This window comes from Melospiza georgiana, chromosome 2, assembly GCF_028018845.1.
Source record: "Melospiza georgiana isolate bMelGeo1 chromosome 2, bMelGeo1.pri, whole genome shotgun sequence".
Lineage (NCBI taxonomy): Eukaryota > Metazoa > Chordata > Aves > Passeriformes > Passerellidae > Melospiza > Melospiza georgiana.
In genome coordinates this window covers 41,090,595-41,109,243 of record NC_080431.1, presented here as the reverse complement: position 1 = coordinate 41,109,243, position 18,649 = coordinate 41,090,595, and the positions used below count along the sequence as shown (strand labels likewise).

General features: G+C 42.6%; 1 protein-coding gene across 2 annotated transcripts; it reads right to left on the bottom strand.

The window, feature by feature from the left end:
* Positions 1–476: 476 nt before the first annotated feature.
* FBXL3 (F-box and leucine rich repeat protein 3) lies at positions 477–17,698 on the bottom strand. Of its 2 annotated transcripts, XM_058018311.1 has the most exons (5): positions 17,448–17,696; positions 12,980–13,343; positions 10,819–10,941; positions 7,652–7,823; positions 477–2,885 (listed from the first exon to the last, which is right to left on the bottom strand). In XM_058018311.1, exons 2-5 carry the CDS (start codon positions 13,340–13,342, stop codon positions 2,242–2,244), a joined length of 1,302 nt encoding a protein of 433 aa, XP_057874294.1. In that variant the 5' UTR covers position 13,343; positions 17,448–17,696; the 3' UTR covers positions 477–2,241. The 2 variants fall into 2 exon arrangements, with proteins under 2 accessions (XP_057874294.1, XP_057874295.1); XM_058018312.1 differs by lacking the exon at positions 10,819–10,941 and having other exon boundaries at positions 17,448–17,698.
* Positions 17,699–18,649: the final 951 nt, after the last annotated feature.

The following is an 18,649-nucleotide window of genomic DNA, read 5'->3' as shown; positions in this document are numbered from 1 at the left end:
AGTTTTCCTGTGCTGAACATCTTAATAACCGGTATTCAGGAAGGACTTTTTGAAGTCAGTGCAACAACACAGGCTTCTCAAAGCCAGCCAGTTACCTTGCTGGGGAAGCAGTTCTGCTACAGCCAACCCTGCCACCTTCAGCTCCTAATACATTCCTCACATTGGGGTCTGACAGAGGCCTCTCTGTGAGCAGCAGCACGCTGGGTTTCCAAGGTGTGACTGCCAGGAGTGGGATCTGGTACTGAGGCTGTGCCTCACCTTTCAGTTATTCCCACTGCCAACATGTTGGTGACTTACCTTGCAGCATAGGGACATTGCAGTCGAGGTCCAAAGAGCTTTTGACTCCATTACTAATGGTATTAGTTCACATTAATTTAGTGAAAACTAAATCCTGTTCCCCAGACTACAAGTGTTACTTGACCTTTCTCATACAGACAGTTCTGAGAGTCGGGTTATAAAAGACACAGAGCTTTTTTACTTTTACGGACTAAATATATTGACAACTTTTGTACAAATAAAAGCAAATTATAGTATTACATTAATTTAACAAATTCTAATACAAAAACCGCGTATTTCATAAAATGCAATTTTAAAATCAAAGCTCTACAGAAACATACAACTCCCCTATAAAGATGTCCAGTCTGCTGAGCACTGTTTGCTCAAAATGTAGTTATGAACTTAAATACACTCATAAGTGTATTACACTAAATTATACATTCGGATAAACATGACTGAAATCAGAGATGAAGGAAATCTACTTACTACAGAAGGAGCTGTACAGCTCAAGTGAGAAGCAGCTCAACCCAGCCCGCGGGGGCAGCTCTGCCTTGCTGAGCATCTCTCAAACATGCAGCTGTCTGGGCAACACTTCAGTGTTACCATCAGCAACCTCAAAGAGAAAATAACTGTTGGCAGTAAGAAATGAAGTCACAAGCCACGTCCAGATCACAGGCAGTGTCTTGCCTACACCACTTACAAACTAAAAACTTTCTTTATTAAAACTGATTTATCAAATGTTCAAAACAGATTTTTGCCTATTGCTCTACTTCACCAAGTCTACTCCTTTTGAATTGTTAAATATTATGAAATGACAGAACTAGCTCAATTAAAGGAATACAAAAATTATCATCTATTAAACATCCACTTTATACATAAACATTTCTGAAACAGATTTACAGTATACAGTTAGTTTATACAGCTTAAGCAACTGTTCCAATGTCATTTCTGTCAAACTGAAAGCAGCCAAAAGGTCTAAGGTTTTGTGAAAAGGTTCTTGGTCAACATTCAAATTTTACCTTTGTCACCTCGCACTGCTCACACCCACGTCATCAGAATAACATTGCTGGGTTCATTTCACAAACCATACATTATTCCATCTCACCGTATGCTGCCAAACCGGGTAATGTGCAAGAAAAGCTCATTAACTCCAGTGTGGTTTTAAATACAATGTATCTACATTTTTCCCCAGAATGCTTTCGCTTCCTGAGCTAGACATAAAATACCTTAAAACAGGTTTAGACGCAGATCTGAGACCCCATAAGCAAACTACATTAAAATGCATAGAGCGTGGAAAAAACCCCACACCGCTTTTGGTAGCTCACACTACTGGCTGTTAGCGCTCTAAACACATTTTAGATGGATCTAATAATCTGTTGAATAAGGTGGTAAACTTACTACTTCAGTTGTCTAAATTTATTATGGTATATTGCTCTTGCCTTTATGACTTAACAGAATGTGTGTAGTTCACAGGCTACTAAACACTCCTCATAATTGTCATCTTGTCATTGAGGTGACTGGATTTAGAAATGCTACAGTCTGCAACAAAACATGCAATTTTGGTGGGGTTTCACTTGGCTTTTTAAGATCAAATATGATTATGTCCAATACTACTAATCTAAATCAAAGAAAAACACCATATTAAAACTGGCATTTTTCAAGTGCATTTCAATATTTTAAATAATTTTTATTTCCAAAAATATTTAAAGTCACCTTTAATGGCAAAGACTAAATATAAAACAGAAACCTGAATTTTGTTTGGATGAAAACAGGTTTTGGAGCTGTGAACTCTTTTGGTTCTCAAGTTCCAAAAAAAATTTTTGAAAGAAAAATTAATTTTCTAATCAAACGTTAATTAACTTGCAGCAAAATCTATATTATTAAATAAGCTTATACAGGAAATTGCAATATGGTAAGCTTGGGTTTAAGGTGCTACTCCATTCGCCCTGGAGTCTTTAAAGGACTTTACCAAGTGGGCATCATGTCTGGGAACCAGACTCTACCAAGATGCTTTGAAACCTCCCAATGGATCTGCTCTAAGCTGTATTTCTGATCAGGAATCAGAACTTCCTCCATAATAGAGAGCTGTGAGAGGCGACCGCCACACATCTTCACGAACTCCACAAAGGCACTGCAGGAGACTTCACACTCCCCGAGGCCCACGGCCGACAGGTACTTGCACCGCTCGGCGATGCAGATCAGCTCCTCGTCCAGCGGCCGCAATCCATTGGCACACACCACCAGCTCCACCAGGCGCGGGCACGTCATCCCCACGCGGCCCAGCACGTCCTTGCTGACCGACCTGCCGAAGTACAGGTGAGTGACGGGGATCTCGTACCGAAAGAACGGGTCAAACTCCTCCTCGTACAAGAAAAAGTACATGACTAAATTCACTTTAGGAGAGTGCTTGATGAAAGCGTCCCAGCTGCTCTTCTGAATGGTGTGGAACTGAGTCTGTCCGGGATTCTCGCTGACCACGTCGATGCGCAAGTGTTCCAACCTGACGTGCTTCTCCGAGGACAGAGCCAGCAGCAGCTCGTCGCTCAGCAGGTGGTAGTTCAGCGCCAGCTCTCGCAAGCCGTGGCACTGGTCAGCCACACAAAGGATTCCTGGGAGAGACAGCACCACACAAGGGTTACACAGATAAAGGCACCGATGACTGAATATAACGTGGCAGGGAATTGTTTATGTGTGGCAGGAGGGTGCTATGGGCACCTGTTTCAAACGTGCAACCAAGACCTTAAATCAAAACCAAACTGGACAACCAGAACACTAATCTTTTTCACAGGCAGGATCTTGTGACTTCTTTGTACCAACATGTGAGACAGACATACACGATGTGACTACATCTCTGTTTTGCTGGGAATCAGAAAGAAGTGAACAAACACATGAACAGAAGTGACAAATACATAAATAGCATATTCTGACTGTTCTGTTGTAAGACTACATATACTCAATCTCACTTTTGTAAAAGGTGCTTACTCATGATAAAACTATTTCCTTAGCCAGCTTGGAAGAACTGCTGAGTGCTCTGTGGCTGACAAAGCAACCGTGAGTGAAATTTGTCATCTGAAGAAAGCAAATGTAAAGCAAAAGTAAAATGAATGTTAGATTTTAATTCAATAGAGAGGCTCCTGCTGTCATATTTATTTTTTCTAGGAAAGTATAAATGCTTAAATTTGGAAAAGCTACAGCAAAAAAGAGGCAAAACAGTAGAAATTTGGAGCAGTAATTTCCAAAACAGCAATTTTCAGATTCTCTTTAATGATTCAATATTCAATGCAGCTCACAGAAGACAAAATATTAAAAAGAGAATCCGGGTCAGTCTAAGGTTTCCACTCACACTATTTGTAGATACAAGCAATGGTATTATACTGGTAACAATACTGAAAAAAAAGCACTAAGAACAGCATTCAGTCCTCTGCATTTCATGTGACCCAGAAAACTGCCTGAAATGTAGGATACGGCCTTTCCATTAAGAGAAGGGATGAGAACATAGCATTTAACATGAAACTGAAAAACCTGAGCTCAATGCACTGAAGCAACAGGAAGAAATTCAGAAAACAGCAGTTATTTTAAAGTGCAGCTATTAAATTTAGGGAAGCCTATTCTGAGCATTGAAACACTTTAAAAAATCACTGCAAAAACATTGCATGAATCAGAAGGGTCACTATGATCACTCTCTAAGGAAACAGACATGCTGCTTCAGAATACCTAGGTCTGTTGAGATATATAGTATTTTAGGCAGTTTCAAGATACATTTGCTCATCTAAAAAAAGCTTGTTGTCCTGGCTGCCATCCTTCCATAAATCTTTGTTAACTTTAGGGGTACACTATGGACCAGTGCAATGCAAAACGGGAAGAGCTGGGGTACAACTTACTGTGATTTTTATGGGTCTAGAACTGGATATATATGGTCTGTCAATGCAACTATGCATCCTATATAAAGAGCTGACAATGCATACAGTGTAGACAGCTACTGGAGCGCCTGCCTGGAGCCCGTGTATTTCACAGAACACCCCTAGGCACTGCCCACACCTCTGTGTCACTGAGAGGTAAACAGCTCTGCTCTCTGATCTCACTGCAGAGTAGCATCAAAAATATCCCTGACTCATGATGTCCCTGATGAAGGCACACCTGACACCTGCTCTGCTTCCCAACTCCCACCCCAAGAGAAGCAGCCCTCCTACCCCATGCCACAGCACAAATACCACCTTTACAGGAACACATTCCATTCCCTCTGTTCCAACAGCTGGTGTTTCAGAGTGGGAACAACAAACAGAAGTAACTTCAGAGAAGCTCACAAAGATTAGAAATACATCACTGCCTTTGTTTCTCCAGCCCAAATTCAAACGTGCCTCTTATCTTTACACAGTAACTTAGATCAATTCACTATTTGATATTTCCTTTATCCCTGCAGTAGTGGAGTCTCTCTTGCTCTACTTTTATTACCCTTCTCTGTCCTTCACTAAAAAATTTCTTGAGAACTGACCTAGTAATGAACATTCCCCCCTCCTCCAATCTGAAGACATTTTAATTGCATCTATAAGTAATTAGTTTTGCAACTCACAGCCCTTTTGTTTCCATAAAGTTTTTCTATATTTATAGCAGCCTGCTAATTACAATATCCCCATTACAAAAAAAATCCAGGTCACTTTTTCCTTCAACAGTCTCATTTTTGCAGCCTGCCTGCTCTTGAAGCCAACTATCCACATACCAGCTTCTTTCTTTCTTTGTTCCACTTGGTGGGTTGTCCCTCCCTGGACACCAGGTGCCCACCAAAGCTGCGCAATCACTCCCTTCCCCAGCTGGGCAGGGGAGAGAGAATTCAGTTTAAAACTCGAGAGCGAAGATAAGGGTGACAGGGAGAGATCACCAATTACCATCATGGGTAAGACAGACTCAGCTTGGGGAAATCAATATATTATCACTTGAATCAGAGTAGGGTAATGAGAAATAAAAATGAATCTTAACACACCTTTCTCTCACTCCTTTGTTATTCCCAGGCTTAACTTCCTCATGATTTTCTCTACCTCCTTCCCTCCCAGCAGCACAGGGGTACAGGGAATGGGGGCTGTTGTCAGTTCTTCAGACATTGTCTCTGCCACTCCTTCCTCCTCGGGGGGAGACCACCCCTCACTCTCTTTCCTGGCTCTAGCATGGAGTCCCTCACAGGGCAGCAGTCCCCCATGAACTTCTCCAGCAGGAGTCCTTCTCAGACTGCAGTTCTTCACAAACTGCTCCAGCATGGGTCTGTTCCATGGCATGCAGTCCTTCAGGAACAGACTCCAGTGTTCCACACAGGGTCAATTCCTGCCATCAAACCTGCTCCAGCATGGGCTCCCCACAGGGTCACAGCCTCCTTCCAGCATCCACCTGTTCCAACATGAGGTCCTCCATGGGCTGCAGATGGACCTCTGCTGCACCCTGGCCCTCCATGGGCTGCAGGGGCACAGCTGCCTCCCCATGGTTGGCACCATGGACTGAGGGGAATCTCAGTTCTGGCACCTGGATCAGCTCCTGCCCCTCCTTCTTCATGGACCTTGGTGTCTGCAGAGTTGTTTCTCTCATGTAGTCTTACTCTTGTCTCCAGCTGCAATTGCTCTCCTGCAGTACCTTTTCCCCCTTCTTAAACAGGTTATTCCAGAGGCACTACCATCATCACTGATGGGCTTGGCCTTGGCTCTGCTGGACATGGGGAAGCTTCTGGCAGTTTTCACAGAAACCACTCCTGTAGCCCCCTCACTGCTCCACAAAACAAGTGCCATGCAAACCCAGTGCATCCACCTTTTTTTCCATCTCAAGGCACACCCTTACCTGAATTAAGCAATTAAATTCCCCTACTGTTTGCTCAGCACTCCCTGGTTTTGTTACTAATGCATCTTACCCCAGAGTCTATTCATCCTCCATGAAGAACATGGAGAATGGAACATGTCCTTTAACAGGCACGACCATTTCCTACCCATTGTTCCTTCAATTTACAACCCTGCAAGATACATCAATCAGAACACACCCATGTCTCCTCCCAAATTATCAAGTGTATGATGTTCCAATGAAGCCTTCTAGCAAGGATTATCCACAAACCAGCCAACTCTGCTAGAGCTGACACGTAACTCTTCGATCCAAGTCCAAGGAAATTACTCTCCCTGCCTGGCTACAAATTACTGCTGAAGCCTTTCCCTCTTAACAGATACAGCTGCTACAGCTCTTGCACTTCTCAGACACAAGGATTCTCAAAAAACAATTTTAGGTTGGAAAAGCCAGTCCCTCAAGCCAATTTAAACAAACCCCATCTACAACTAGAAAGCTAGGAGGAGGCAATTATGCAGTTAATTCCACAAACACCTTTCTGGACCAGGCTGCTGCAAAACACCACTCCTGCATTTTCAGGACTTCTTTATACAAAGCCAAACACCAGGCTCTGTCTGAGAGCTACACTTACAAAAAGTATTAAGTTTGTTTTGTTTGTTATCACTACAATAACACGCCCTCTGCAACAGTACTGCTTTTCCCTTGTAGGAATCCTGCTGGTGAATTTGACAGATAATAAATCTAGCATTTACAGCTGCCATTTATTTGCATGGAGAAAGTTACGGTGTTATGGTTTCTGGAGTTTCTACTCATCCTCAGAAGAGGAATCACACTAAGTTGCCAGCACTTAATTTACAATTCCTCTTCTCTTTCTCAGAAAACTCTAAGTGTTAAGCTGATGGTCTGTGAATAAATCTTAAATTTGCTGTGTGTTGTGTAAGTCTACCACAAATCTTGAATGATTTTGTTCTGGTATGAGCTGGCTTCATTTTGTAACAGACACACTTAAGAGTGTTAGAGAAGTACATTTGGTGACTGTAGAAGTTTTGCACAGTTCAGTCTCATCTCCCCTTTTTGATGATGTCTGCAGTTTCTCTCCAGCAATGACTTTGTATCAGAATTACTAAACCAACATCTTCCTAAGCCATGGCATGGCAACAGTCAAAACCCACACATAACAAAGTATGGAAAAGAAACTTGTATTCCAAAAAAACTTCCTTATATTGGAATACTCTGTCATTGCACAAATAGAGCACAATCAATTTGATATGTTCTCATTAAGTTCCACATGAGGTTAACTATTTGCCCACAAGAGACACGCACTATTTTATCATTACCCCAGTAGTCACTGTGAAGTGGTAGGATAGATGGACTGACCACCAGCTGAAAGTACTTTATTCAGGGACAGTTGCTGGTAATACCATACTCATCTTCCCTCTTACTCCACCCCTATGTATTCAGAGGTGCACTGGTTTCAGATAGAATTTAATGCATGCATTAAAAAATCCCAATCAACCCACTAAAAAATCCCAAAGAGGCTAACCCCAAAACCACAGCAGCTTACCAGCTGGAGAAACATGAGGACAGCTGCTCATTTTCAGCAGTTTGAGGGTGTCACTGTTGTTAGCCACCAGAACCTTGAGAGATGGATCATCCACGGGTGTGTCATCAATCTTAAGTGAAGAGAGGGATTTGGAGTTCACAAACACCACTGTCAGTGCAGAAATAAAGTGAGACTGCAAAAAAAAAGGAAGTTTAAATGAAAGAGTAGTATGTGAAGTAAAAATCTCAATGGTTTCACAATGTGCACAGCAGTCCTGGTTTTTGGTTCTTGACAGTATTTGTTGAAAAAGCATTCTTTTGATATTGCATAATTTAAAAATTATACTAAAACTGACATTTTTAGTAAAGGAAGTGTAATATTTTTTTGCTATCTGTTTATGTATTTGGCAAATCAGAATGTGTAACATTAGACGGTAATCAAGAACCTGACCTTGGGCAATCCACTGCACAAATTTAAATCTGCAGAAAGACCACAAGCAAAGGGAAAGCCTAGAAGCCCTCATTTTAGGGGGATTTTTTTAATGTCCTTTGAACAGATGAGACAGGTCACACTCTAAAAGAAGCATCCTGTAGAAGAGGAATTCCCTCATGGCAAGTTGTGCTGCACTGGTGAGATGCAAACACAGCCAGGAGTGTTTGTATCCAAAGCCAAAAGACTGCACTGCCTGCCTAAACAACCACATAGGAGTACTTAGGTTTTGGATGGATTTCTTGGAAAGCTAACTGGGGTGGTCCAAACAGAGCCAAGGAGCAGGAAATCTATTAATTACTGAATAAGCAGCATAGATAAGGTAGGACAAGTGCTAAGCATTTTTGCATAACCACTGAAACTTATTTTTAAAGAGCCCTGGGAACCTGAACTTGAGAAACAGACTAGGAGCAGATACAGCACTGATTGTAAAAACCACTGGTGGTATGAAGTGAACAGTTAGTTCATCTTCTGATTTCTTATCAGACTGACCAAATAGAAGACTTTAAAAAAGTATTTTCTACGTGTGATACATTAAGGATCTTTTAAAAACTGAGCTGCTACATGGATTTCAAGCCTGTTTCACTCTGAGCCACGGGCACAGATCCTGAATACAATTGTATGAGAGAAGGCCTGGCAACAGTATTTGTTCTTAGGTGATATATTTGTGATTTTTGATAAAACTGACACACAATTAGACTTAGAGTAGGACTTACTGCTTTCATGTTTACACAAACTTTCAAAGTCAGCTCATGCACATGGAAACAGGAAGTTCAACTCAGAATCTTTACACACTTTGGCTTTAGGGACCACTGCAACTATCCTGACAGTATGCTTATATGTGTTATGTACAGAAAAGATGCTTTAGTGTTATTTCAATTCTCTCTTATGAGAATGTTAGTACTGTGCTTTTTTTCTCTGTATTTAGAAAAAGAAGGCTGTTAAATAGAAAGGCAAAGCAAGTTAACCACACTTATTTAAAAAGGCAACTTGAACCTTCTATTTTGAAGAGCTAACAGGAAACAGGCAATATCCCAACATGTAAAAGCTGGTCTTTTCAGTATTGCCACATCTGTAGTCTGCAGTATGATTCCTTGTTTTTTAAAGATTCTACTCACCTACAATGTACTTAGTGAAAAGACAGGCAACACAACTCTAAATATGAGTCAGAGATATTTGCCACATGTCAGGTCACTTGACAACAAGAAAGCACTGATGAAGATAATGCCAAGTAGTTCAGTCTTGGTAACAATAAAAATCCCCACCACACCAAAAAAAATCTCAAACCACAGCAAAGTATTAACCACTTTCCAAATTAATTCATCTTTTTCTGCTTTTCATCAAATGGACCTGTCACTAACAGCTTCCCACAAGAATTCAGTCATGGCCAAATTAAATTCTTTAGTTTCACTAGATGTCCCTTTTGCAAGTGACCAAACTATTGAAGTTGTAAGCACCAAAAGGCAATTTATCCTTAGAGCTAATTTTGGCTTATTTTGAATCTATTTTTTTTTAAGGGCAAATGTGAACTTACTGAGAACAAAAGAAGGAAGCCCGTGCTTTATAAGCCTTGAAGCTGAATAAGAACATAGCATGAACAATTACAAGTAATTACTCAGCAAGCTAGACATGACCCTAATATATCCCTCCAGTGAAAACTAAGAGATCTAAAGCAGCACTCAGATTAATAAAGAAAGCAGTAAGAAATAGCTGAAAGGACAAAGTATTTTCAACACACTGGATTGTTTTCACTATATTCAGGTTTTCTTATCATCACACCTCAAAGAACATCAGGAAAGGAAAAAGATCAGAGAAAAACTAGTTAAATATCTGAAAAGCCTCTTTGAAAATTATCAGTTAAAAACACATATTCAAGAGAGCTACATGACATGGCAGTGACCACTGCAAGGATAATAACTGATAACCCTTCTGCAGCTAGCCTCACCTCAGCCTCGTTCCCTTTCCAAGGCTGTCTCTAGTTCTTCCTTGTCCTTACTGCCATCAGCAGCCATGACATCACTGAGATCTAGCTAACAGTCTATTTGTATCTGGCCCTTCACAACCACTCCCCTGCTCCTCAGCAATACTACAGGTCCACCTCACTAGCAGGAATGCTTCTCTAGAAGCACATGTAAGAGATCTGTCATCCAGATTAAATGCTTTCTAACAAGATCTGATTTTTGGTAAACATGCAAGGCAAAAATCTTGACTGGAAATTTCAGAAACACAGGGCACTTCACCAAGGATGTTAACGCTTGACTGCCTCATGTGAAGCCCTGCAAATCATGATCCTATTTCTTTCTGAAGAGATTCGTAAGCCCTATGGCAAGTCCACATGGATAAATCTCTACCAATCATTTGATTGTAACTGTCTCCTAAACAAACCCCCCAACACAATTACACAGACCTGAACTGTCTAACCTGCACCACACTGCTCACCACTACATTGAGGTCAACAGACAGGAGGACTTGAAAGAACAAGGTCAGGCCTACGCTCTCATATGATTCACAGACTGAATGGAATTTCATACATCCATCACTGTTCAAATCAGTTCCTCCATTTATTACAGGCCAGACCACTAATAAACTTTTCTTTATCCAAGATTCATATTCCTACAATAGAGCATTTCATAAAGTTACAGAAGTACTGTATGAAACACTGCAATACTTTGCAATAGAAAATATGCATAATAAAATACCTTCGGTAAATCCATGAAGCTTGGCCGGGCAGTTGAAATTAGCCCAAGTGTTTTCAGAGAGCAATTCACAAGCTGTGATAAAATATCACAAGCTGCTTCTGCAGATTCCTTGCTACTGTCCACCTTAAAACAAAACGAATTTTGTGTTCAGAATGCACTGCAAATACACTCTTTTAACTTTTTTTTTACTTTACCTTCTGAAATGTGATGTAAAAAAAAAACCTCTCATTGTGAATCCATCAATGTTATTCTTTATTCCCAAAAAAAGTATGAATCAAAAATTCAGGACTATTTGCTATAAATTTACTACTTTTCTAAACACTTTAGTAAAATATAGCATGGTGAGGGGTTAGCTAAACAGTGTGTTCCAAGGTACTCATTCCATATCAAACAACAAGCAAGTGGAGGGTCCAGAGCCTATTCCACTTCCTTTTTACATTCCTCCTTACCAAAATGCAAGAATTCTATAAATCTTTTACTATGTCTAAAAGCCACTTCTTTTTACAGTGGCTCAGTTCATAAAACTGAGCTGCTGGAGAGTTAAGTGCATTACCATATGTACACAAATGACTGGCCTTTCACTGTTAAAACCACAAGAGATGCAATGGATACTCTAAAAAACCCAAACCAAACCGAGCAAACCAACACAAATCCCAAAACCTTCATTAGTCAGCTTGCTGCCCACCAAAATCACTTAGAGTGTCTCCAGGGGACCTCCCCTGACACTCACATGTGCTTCCTGAATGCACAGCAGCCATGACAGCTTTGCAGACCTACAGAATGGTATCAAGCTTGATCACATGGAATCAAATTTAACTCCACTGTAAGCCATGCTACCTTGGCAGCAACAGGTTAAGTTAAATGCACATTCATTTTCTGCTCAAACACAAGCTGAAAAACCTTGATTTTCAACAATCTCATCATTTTTTGCCTACAGCAAACACCTCTCTTGTTTTCAGCCCTTACAGAGGACAGGTGAGTGTTACACCCACTGCCTTGTGCATTCTGCAGCACTGGAACAACTGAAGTGACACATGAAAGAAATGATGGATCACCCTACCAGCAAAGGGCACCCAAAATTCCTTGGGTGTAAAGCAACACAGACAGGAGATAAGACACTGGGAGGTCACTCCACTACAGCCCCAGGTTTTCTTTATTTGGATGCTGATAAAGGCCCTGCAAACCACGTGGTAACAGTTTGTATCTGGTACTGCAAGCAAGCAGTAGCAATACATGTGATCAGCTAGAGGTGACTCAGCTCCTCACATGCTGATGATTCCAGCATTAGAACTGCCTGGTCTCAGACACAAGTATGCTGAACTTGCTGCAGAACACACTTCCTTTCCAAATTTCTCACCCAGCTGATGCATATACAGCCAGGAGATTCACAACACCCTTCCAAAACACACTGCTATGTAAGCCCACATTAGAAGTTTTCATGTACTGAAAATAATTCCACAATGTGAATACATGCACCATCCTATGCAAACCACAAATACTTTCTCAGTCCCCTGAAACACAGCTGCACTGAGTACACACAATCCCAAACAATTTAAGACTAAAGCTGCTAGCTGATGCCTGGCAGTACAGAAGTCACTCTGTGTGCATTAGATGTTTTCTAACCATGAATGCTAGAGCCAAGTACCTACAGGACATGAAATAGGGAAACGTTCAACTTAGGCATCCTGGCTGAACTTCATTCTGAGGCAGTAACCCACACATGCAGTCACATCAGAACTATTTCTGTCCACTCTATGAAGCAGAATTTTAAGCAGCTGAACTGCTACAAAAAAACCCTCAAAAAACCAAAAAAGCCGAAACCAAACAAAAAGCTCACAAAAAACCCCAAAGACATACCAACAAAGGACTCACAAAAACAAACAAGAAACCCCAAACAAACCACAGCACCAGCCAAAAAAATTCCCATCTAACGGAAGTAAGACAATGAAAAGTTATGTTCAATACTGTTATTCCAAATTTTGGTCCTCAAAAGATACCCAAACAAATTAATTGGGAGGTAACCTCCATGTCTACATGTCCATTTAGAGAATCCACTTCCTCCATCTATTAAGCCTGCAAACAAGGCCACCTACCACACTGACAGCTGCCCTCTTTCTTTTAGAATAAAAGTCCCTTTTAACAAGCCTATAAAACACACTACCTTGAAGCTAACATACTGCAGGTGATTGGAATGCCTCTTTATTATTTGCTTGATTAGTTCAGGGTGTGTAGTCCTCAGGTTTGACGTGGCTGGTTGATTCAGCTCAAACTCAAAGCACCTCCAGAGATCAGGCATATGAAACACTTGGTTCCAGCTCCTGCAGACCTGGGATGCATGAGCACGATCCAGAAGTGGCAAGTACTGGAACACCTGCAGGATAATGTCTTGGAGCAGGTTTGCCCAGTCAGGACTCTGCACAACTGTGCTCTTCTTCTCTACAATCTTGTGTCTCTTGGATTCCTTCTCAGTTGTGTCTTCAGATGAACTGCTGTTGGCCTCATTAGTTGTCCTTCCTCGTTTCATTCTACAGAAGTAATAAAAAAAATTATTTATTTTGTAAATGTAAAAGAGCTGAGAACAATATTACTAGAAACTGTGGAGTTGGAAAAGGGTATTTTATGCAACAACACCTTGGCAGAGTTTTTTTTCCTGCCATATATAAAGGGAAAAAACCCCAAGTAACAAACCAAAATGGCAGTCCAGAAATAACATTATCATCTAAACTGATATCTTTACTATTACTTCTTTAATCATTAACAGTGCCAACCCATTTATAACAGTCACTCTCTTTTCAGTGTTTCATTTGTGTGTTTGAGAACACTTTGAACCTAATTTGTTTTACTGTGTTGTTGATTATTACTCTACTGTTCTACTAATGGAAGGATAATCCTCTAAACAATTTTTTGAACACTGACATAAATATTCCTGGCCCAGTCCTATTTATTAGGAACTACACCTGAAACTGTGGAGATAAAAATCAGGCAAGGAAGTAAATAATTACTAAATGTATGCTTGCAAGCACTGCATATTGCAATGTTGCATCAGACAAAACATTTTTTTTTTCTCATAAAGGAAGAATATTTTCTTTTAAAATTTATTTATTTAAAATACATTGCTTTAATAGGCATCTGATTTAAATCAGTATCCTTGAAAATATATTTCATCAAGTCCATTAGTGTGCTTTCATTTTTCCAGCTAACTAGTAAATAGGCATCACAGAAGATTTCCAGTAACAACCTGGAAGTTTCAACCCGCAATAAAAATTTAGAGAAGGGCCAGAAAAAATTCTTCAAAACTGTATTAAATTCAGCAAGCCTGCAGCAAAAGGTTGTAGCACATGCTTTTGCCATAATTACATCACTTAAACAACTTCTACCTTACATTACATTATTGGAGAGAAAAGGACCCTTATCACTACATATATCTGAAACACATCCAGGGCTCACTGGGTTTTAATCCAAACATGTTCTTTTGTACATGCCACCTTACAAGTGAACTCAGCATCTGATCATTTATTTTTAAAAGCTTCAGTGTGATGCACATCATGCCCTAAAGGGCTCTGCTGCCTCATACTGAACTACAATGTGCTCAATTCCAGTCTCCAAAGAGCTGAGAATCCAGGGGCAGGGTGAGCCTGACACATAAAGCATCCCCAGCCTCCTCGATTTCTAGAAGATAAAAAGGACTTCATACACAGCAAAATCATCCTGGCTTAACATTCAAGCACAATTACATGTCTAGGGTTATCACATGCCCAGATCCCTACTGGGATCTGCAAAGTTACATTTCCCTGCTATGTACTGCCACTAAGTCTGGAAGTACTTCCTAAAAGAAATGCCAGCTAAAAATTATACTGTTCATAATCCAGTGCATCACAGATGACTTTCTCAAAGGCAGCACCTCCCTACCTACCTTTCAAAGGCTTTAATCCTAGCTGCTCACATGACAGAAGCAAGCTATCACTCAAGGTCTAATGCCACTCATAAGATGATGCAGACAAACCTGAACACACGGTCACGAAAGACTGATGAAGAAAATTTGTCTTCCCTTTTTTCAGCTCCTACTTTTACTCCCAGCACACTTGGAGGCAAGCACAGGATGAAAACAGCGCTGGGCAAAAATCTCTACTTGCTTCCTGAGAACTGTTTTCCGTGATCCAGTTCCTGGCTATGGGACTGTGCAGAACACAATTCCTGTGCTGGAACAAGCTCTCTGCCAGAGCCACAGCTCTGCTGCTGAGCCACTTCATCAGTGAAGAAAAGCAAGAAAACTGCACAGTGACTCAGAACCATCTGCAACTAACAAAAATATAAAGGAATTGGATTTTGCAACCGTGAAAATGGAATTCAACTTAAAATTAATCAAGAATTAATTGGCAAATCCACTGCAAGCCTGTTGTGCTGCCGTTAGAGATAATAACTCAGCATAGTGCAAGAACAATATTTATAATAAGCTAGTCTGAAATGCAACATTAGTTTAAGCTTTAGGCTAAACAGATATTCCAAACAACTAGGTTACAAGGAGCATTCACCACAGGCAAGCTATTAACTTGCCAAATTCAGGCTTGCCTGTCTGATGTGCAAGTCTTTCCAAAGCCATCTGGAAAAAGCTACAGAAGGTACTGTTAGACTGGGCTCTCCAAGTCCTCCTTGCAGAGATCCTGTCTCATCTTTTGCTAGCAAGGCAAAGATCTGCACAAATGTTCCAGTTAGGTAGGCTACTTCTACCACTGCAATAAAGTAGGGTTTGGGGGCTTTTTCCCCTCTTTTTTGTCTCCCTTTCAGAGAAGGCCAGGAGGGAGCTGCCACTGACAAAACTGTTTTCATTTTTCTTCTGGGAAAAAGCCCGTGGGATGTGTTGATAGGAGTGGATCAGGTCAATGACAGCTCTCACTGTGCACCTCTGAGCTACCTGGGATGAGCTCTAAGTAGTTTATATGCGCTGGTTACAGACCAAATCCCACTCATGGAAGTTGTGGGATACTGTCCCACATTTCTGTAAACAGCCAACTTAAAAAACAAAATGACAACCAGCCATTCCTTAGAGGTATATTGATATTTTCTTCTTCCAAGAAAATAAGAAGTTACATGTTCTAAAGGCCATTACTTAAAGCAAGGGATGGGGGGGAAAAAAAACTCCTTTCCAGACAACTTTTTTTGTTACTGTATTTAAAGAGGTCAAGATTAAGATTTTTGAAACCTTTCAAAAGTATTTCCTTGGCAAACTTCTTCCAAAGGAAAAAAGTGCCTAAGCTCAAGACTAAAAAATATTATTTTAAGAACTGTGTGACTGTTTTGTCATTTGATTTTTAACCAATTTGTTAATCTACTTTTTGGGTTCTCATTTTAGAACTTAAAGTATCAGAATACTTTTTAAAAAATGTAACTGCTTTCAACCTCTTCATATGCCAACAATAAAAAATATGAAATTTAAAGAATGCATATTTGCCTGCAGAAGTTTACAGAGGTATCTGAAAATATATTTACTTTTAAAAGGCTGCTTAAGAGAGTAAACCTTTCTGGACATTTAACATAAGAAGGCAATGCAATTACAAGTTCAATTCACTTTGCTTTATGTATCCAGTAATTTAAAGATCCGACCACTTGAAACCCAAGGCCAACTTTCAACAAGGAAGACATGTATGCAAAATTCCATACTAGCAAATTACTGTATGAGTAAAACCTACTTTTCAAGGAATGATTGCTTATCACTTCTTAGAAACGCAGGAACCATCAATCTTGCCTTTAACTCTCTCTGGCACACTCAGGACACACACATCTCACTGTTTTTCAAACTGCTGCTATAACCAATTTTGCTTTAGCAGCTGAGATTTTGCCAGTAAGGAAAACAAACCCCAAAACCACCCAACTCTATGGGGGCAGAGAGATGGGTGAAAGCCGGGTGAGTGCCTGACTCTTTAAGATTTTCCAAGTAAATTTCTCCGCCTGTTATAAGGTCTCGTTTCTGAACTCCGCACCTGGGCGCAACCCAGGCTGCTATCTTGTTTGCAATAGTCATGTCCAACCCTAATCACACAGTTCAGCCGCCGAGCAGCAGGAGGAGGAGCAAAGCACGTGCTTAACATTGTTTTTATTGCCGAGTAAGGTGCAGCCAGAACACAACGGCAGTTTAAAAAAAAAAAAAAAAAACAACCCCAAAACCAAACAAAACAAACTGTGCAGAGCTGTTTGCACCCGACTGATAAGGCTTTCCCGAGAGCCTGTCCAACCGAGTTCGCTGTGCCTCAGCCCCGCTGTTCATGGAACACCAGGAATGCGCTGAAGGGGAGCAGGGGCTGACAGAAGGGGCGAGCCCAACCCCTCCCTGCCGCAAACAACCTGCTCCGCTGGACACAGCGAGGCTTCCACGACTGATTACCGCTATCAGGGGAAAGCTGCGAGGCAGCGACCCCAAACACCGAGTAGGATTTAAGGATCTCTCGCTACTCCCGGAGAAGGCTCCCCTCAGGGTCAGCTCTTTCCGGCTCAGCCCCGGCCCGGGGCGCGGGGCTCCCACAGCCCGGCAGGCCCAGAGCTGCGCCGCCCCCGCTGCTCGGAGCCCGCTCCTGGGGCCCGGGACCCCGCGGATGGTGCCCTGCGCCGCCGCCCGCCCGTTTCCGCCCCAGCACCTGGCGGCTCCCTGCTGCGCTTCGCATTAACCGGGGCTCGGGCCGCGCTGGCGCCTCCGCTCCGGCCACATCAGCTCTCTCCGCCAAAGCCGACCCCAGCGCCGCCGCCTCCGCCGCCCGACCGTCCGCTCCGTCCCGTCCCGCCCGCGTCGCTGCTTCGCTCCTCTCCTGGCCTCGCTCTCTGTTTACTTCCAGCGGCGGAAGCGACGCAAACCAGCCAAAATGGCGGCGGGCGGCGGCCCCACCTCCCCTCAGCGCCCCCGCCCGCGGCGCCTCGGAGCTACGGCCGGCACCGGCTCCTCCTCCCGCCCGTCTGCGCCACGGTTCGGGGCTGGGCGCGTCCCGCCTCGGGCAGGAAGGGAGCCGTGCAGTCTAGAGACGTAGCGAGGCTAATCGCAGAATCTGTTAGGTTGGAAAAGTCCTCCGAGATCTTCGAGTCCGGCCTATGATCGAACGCCCCCATGTCAGCTGCACCATGGCACTCAACTCAGTGCCTCCTCAGTGCCGCGTCCAGTCTGTCCTCAAATGTCTCCCGGGATAGTGACTCCAGCACCGTTCCAGTGCTCAGTCACCCTTTCTGTGAAGAAATTCCTCCTAATATCCAACCGTAACCTTCCCTGGTGCAGTTTATGACTATGCCATCTTGTGCTGTCACTGGTTACCTGGGGGAAGATGCCGGCCCCGACCTGGCTACAAGCTCCTTTCAGGAGCTGTAGAAAGTGACGAGGTCCCACAAGACCCTCCCTTGTCTTCACGCTAAACACCACCAGCTCCCGGCTGTTCCTCATAGGACTTGTGTTCCAAGCACTTCCCCAGTTCTATTGCCCTTCTCTGGACACACTCCAGCCCCTTGCTTTGTTTGTTGTAGCGTGGGGGCCTGAGCTGGACACAGCACTCCCGGTGTGGCCTCCCCAGTGCGAGCACGGGGACAATCCCTGCCTGGCCCTGGTGGCCACACCACGGCTGACATGGCTGTGTGCTGTGCTTTGCCTTCTCGGCCCCCTGGGCACGCTGGGTGTTACCAGCGATGGAGCTGGATCCTCATCACCAGTACAGCCCGCTGTGTCCTGTGATCTGGAAGCCCTACGTGAGGATGGCCTTAGGAGTAGATGTAAGAGGGAAAGCAAACCACCAAAGTGACCTGGGGCCGATGGGCACTGGGAATGATGTGCTTGGGATTTTGCCAGGCAGAGAATGTGAGA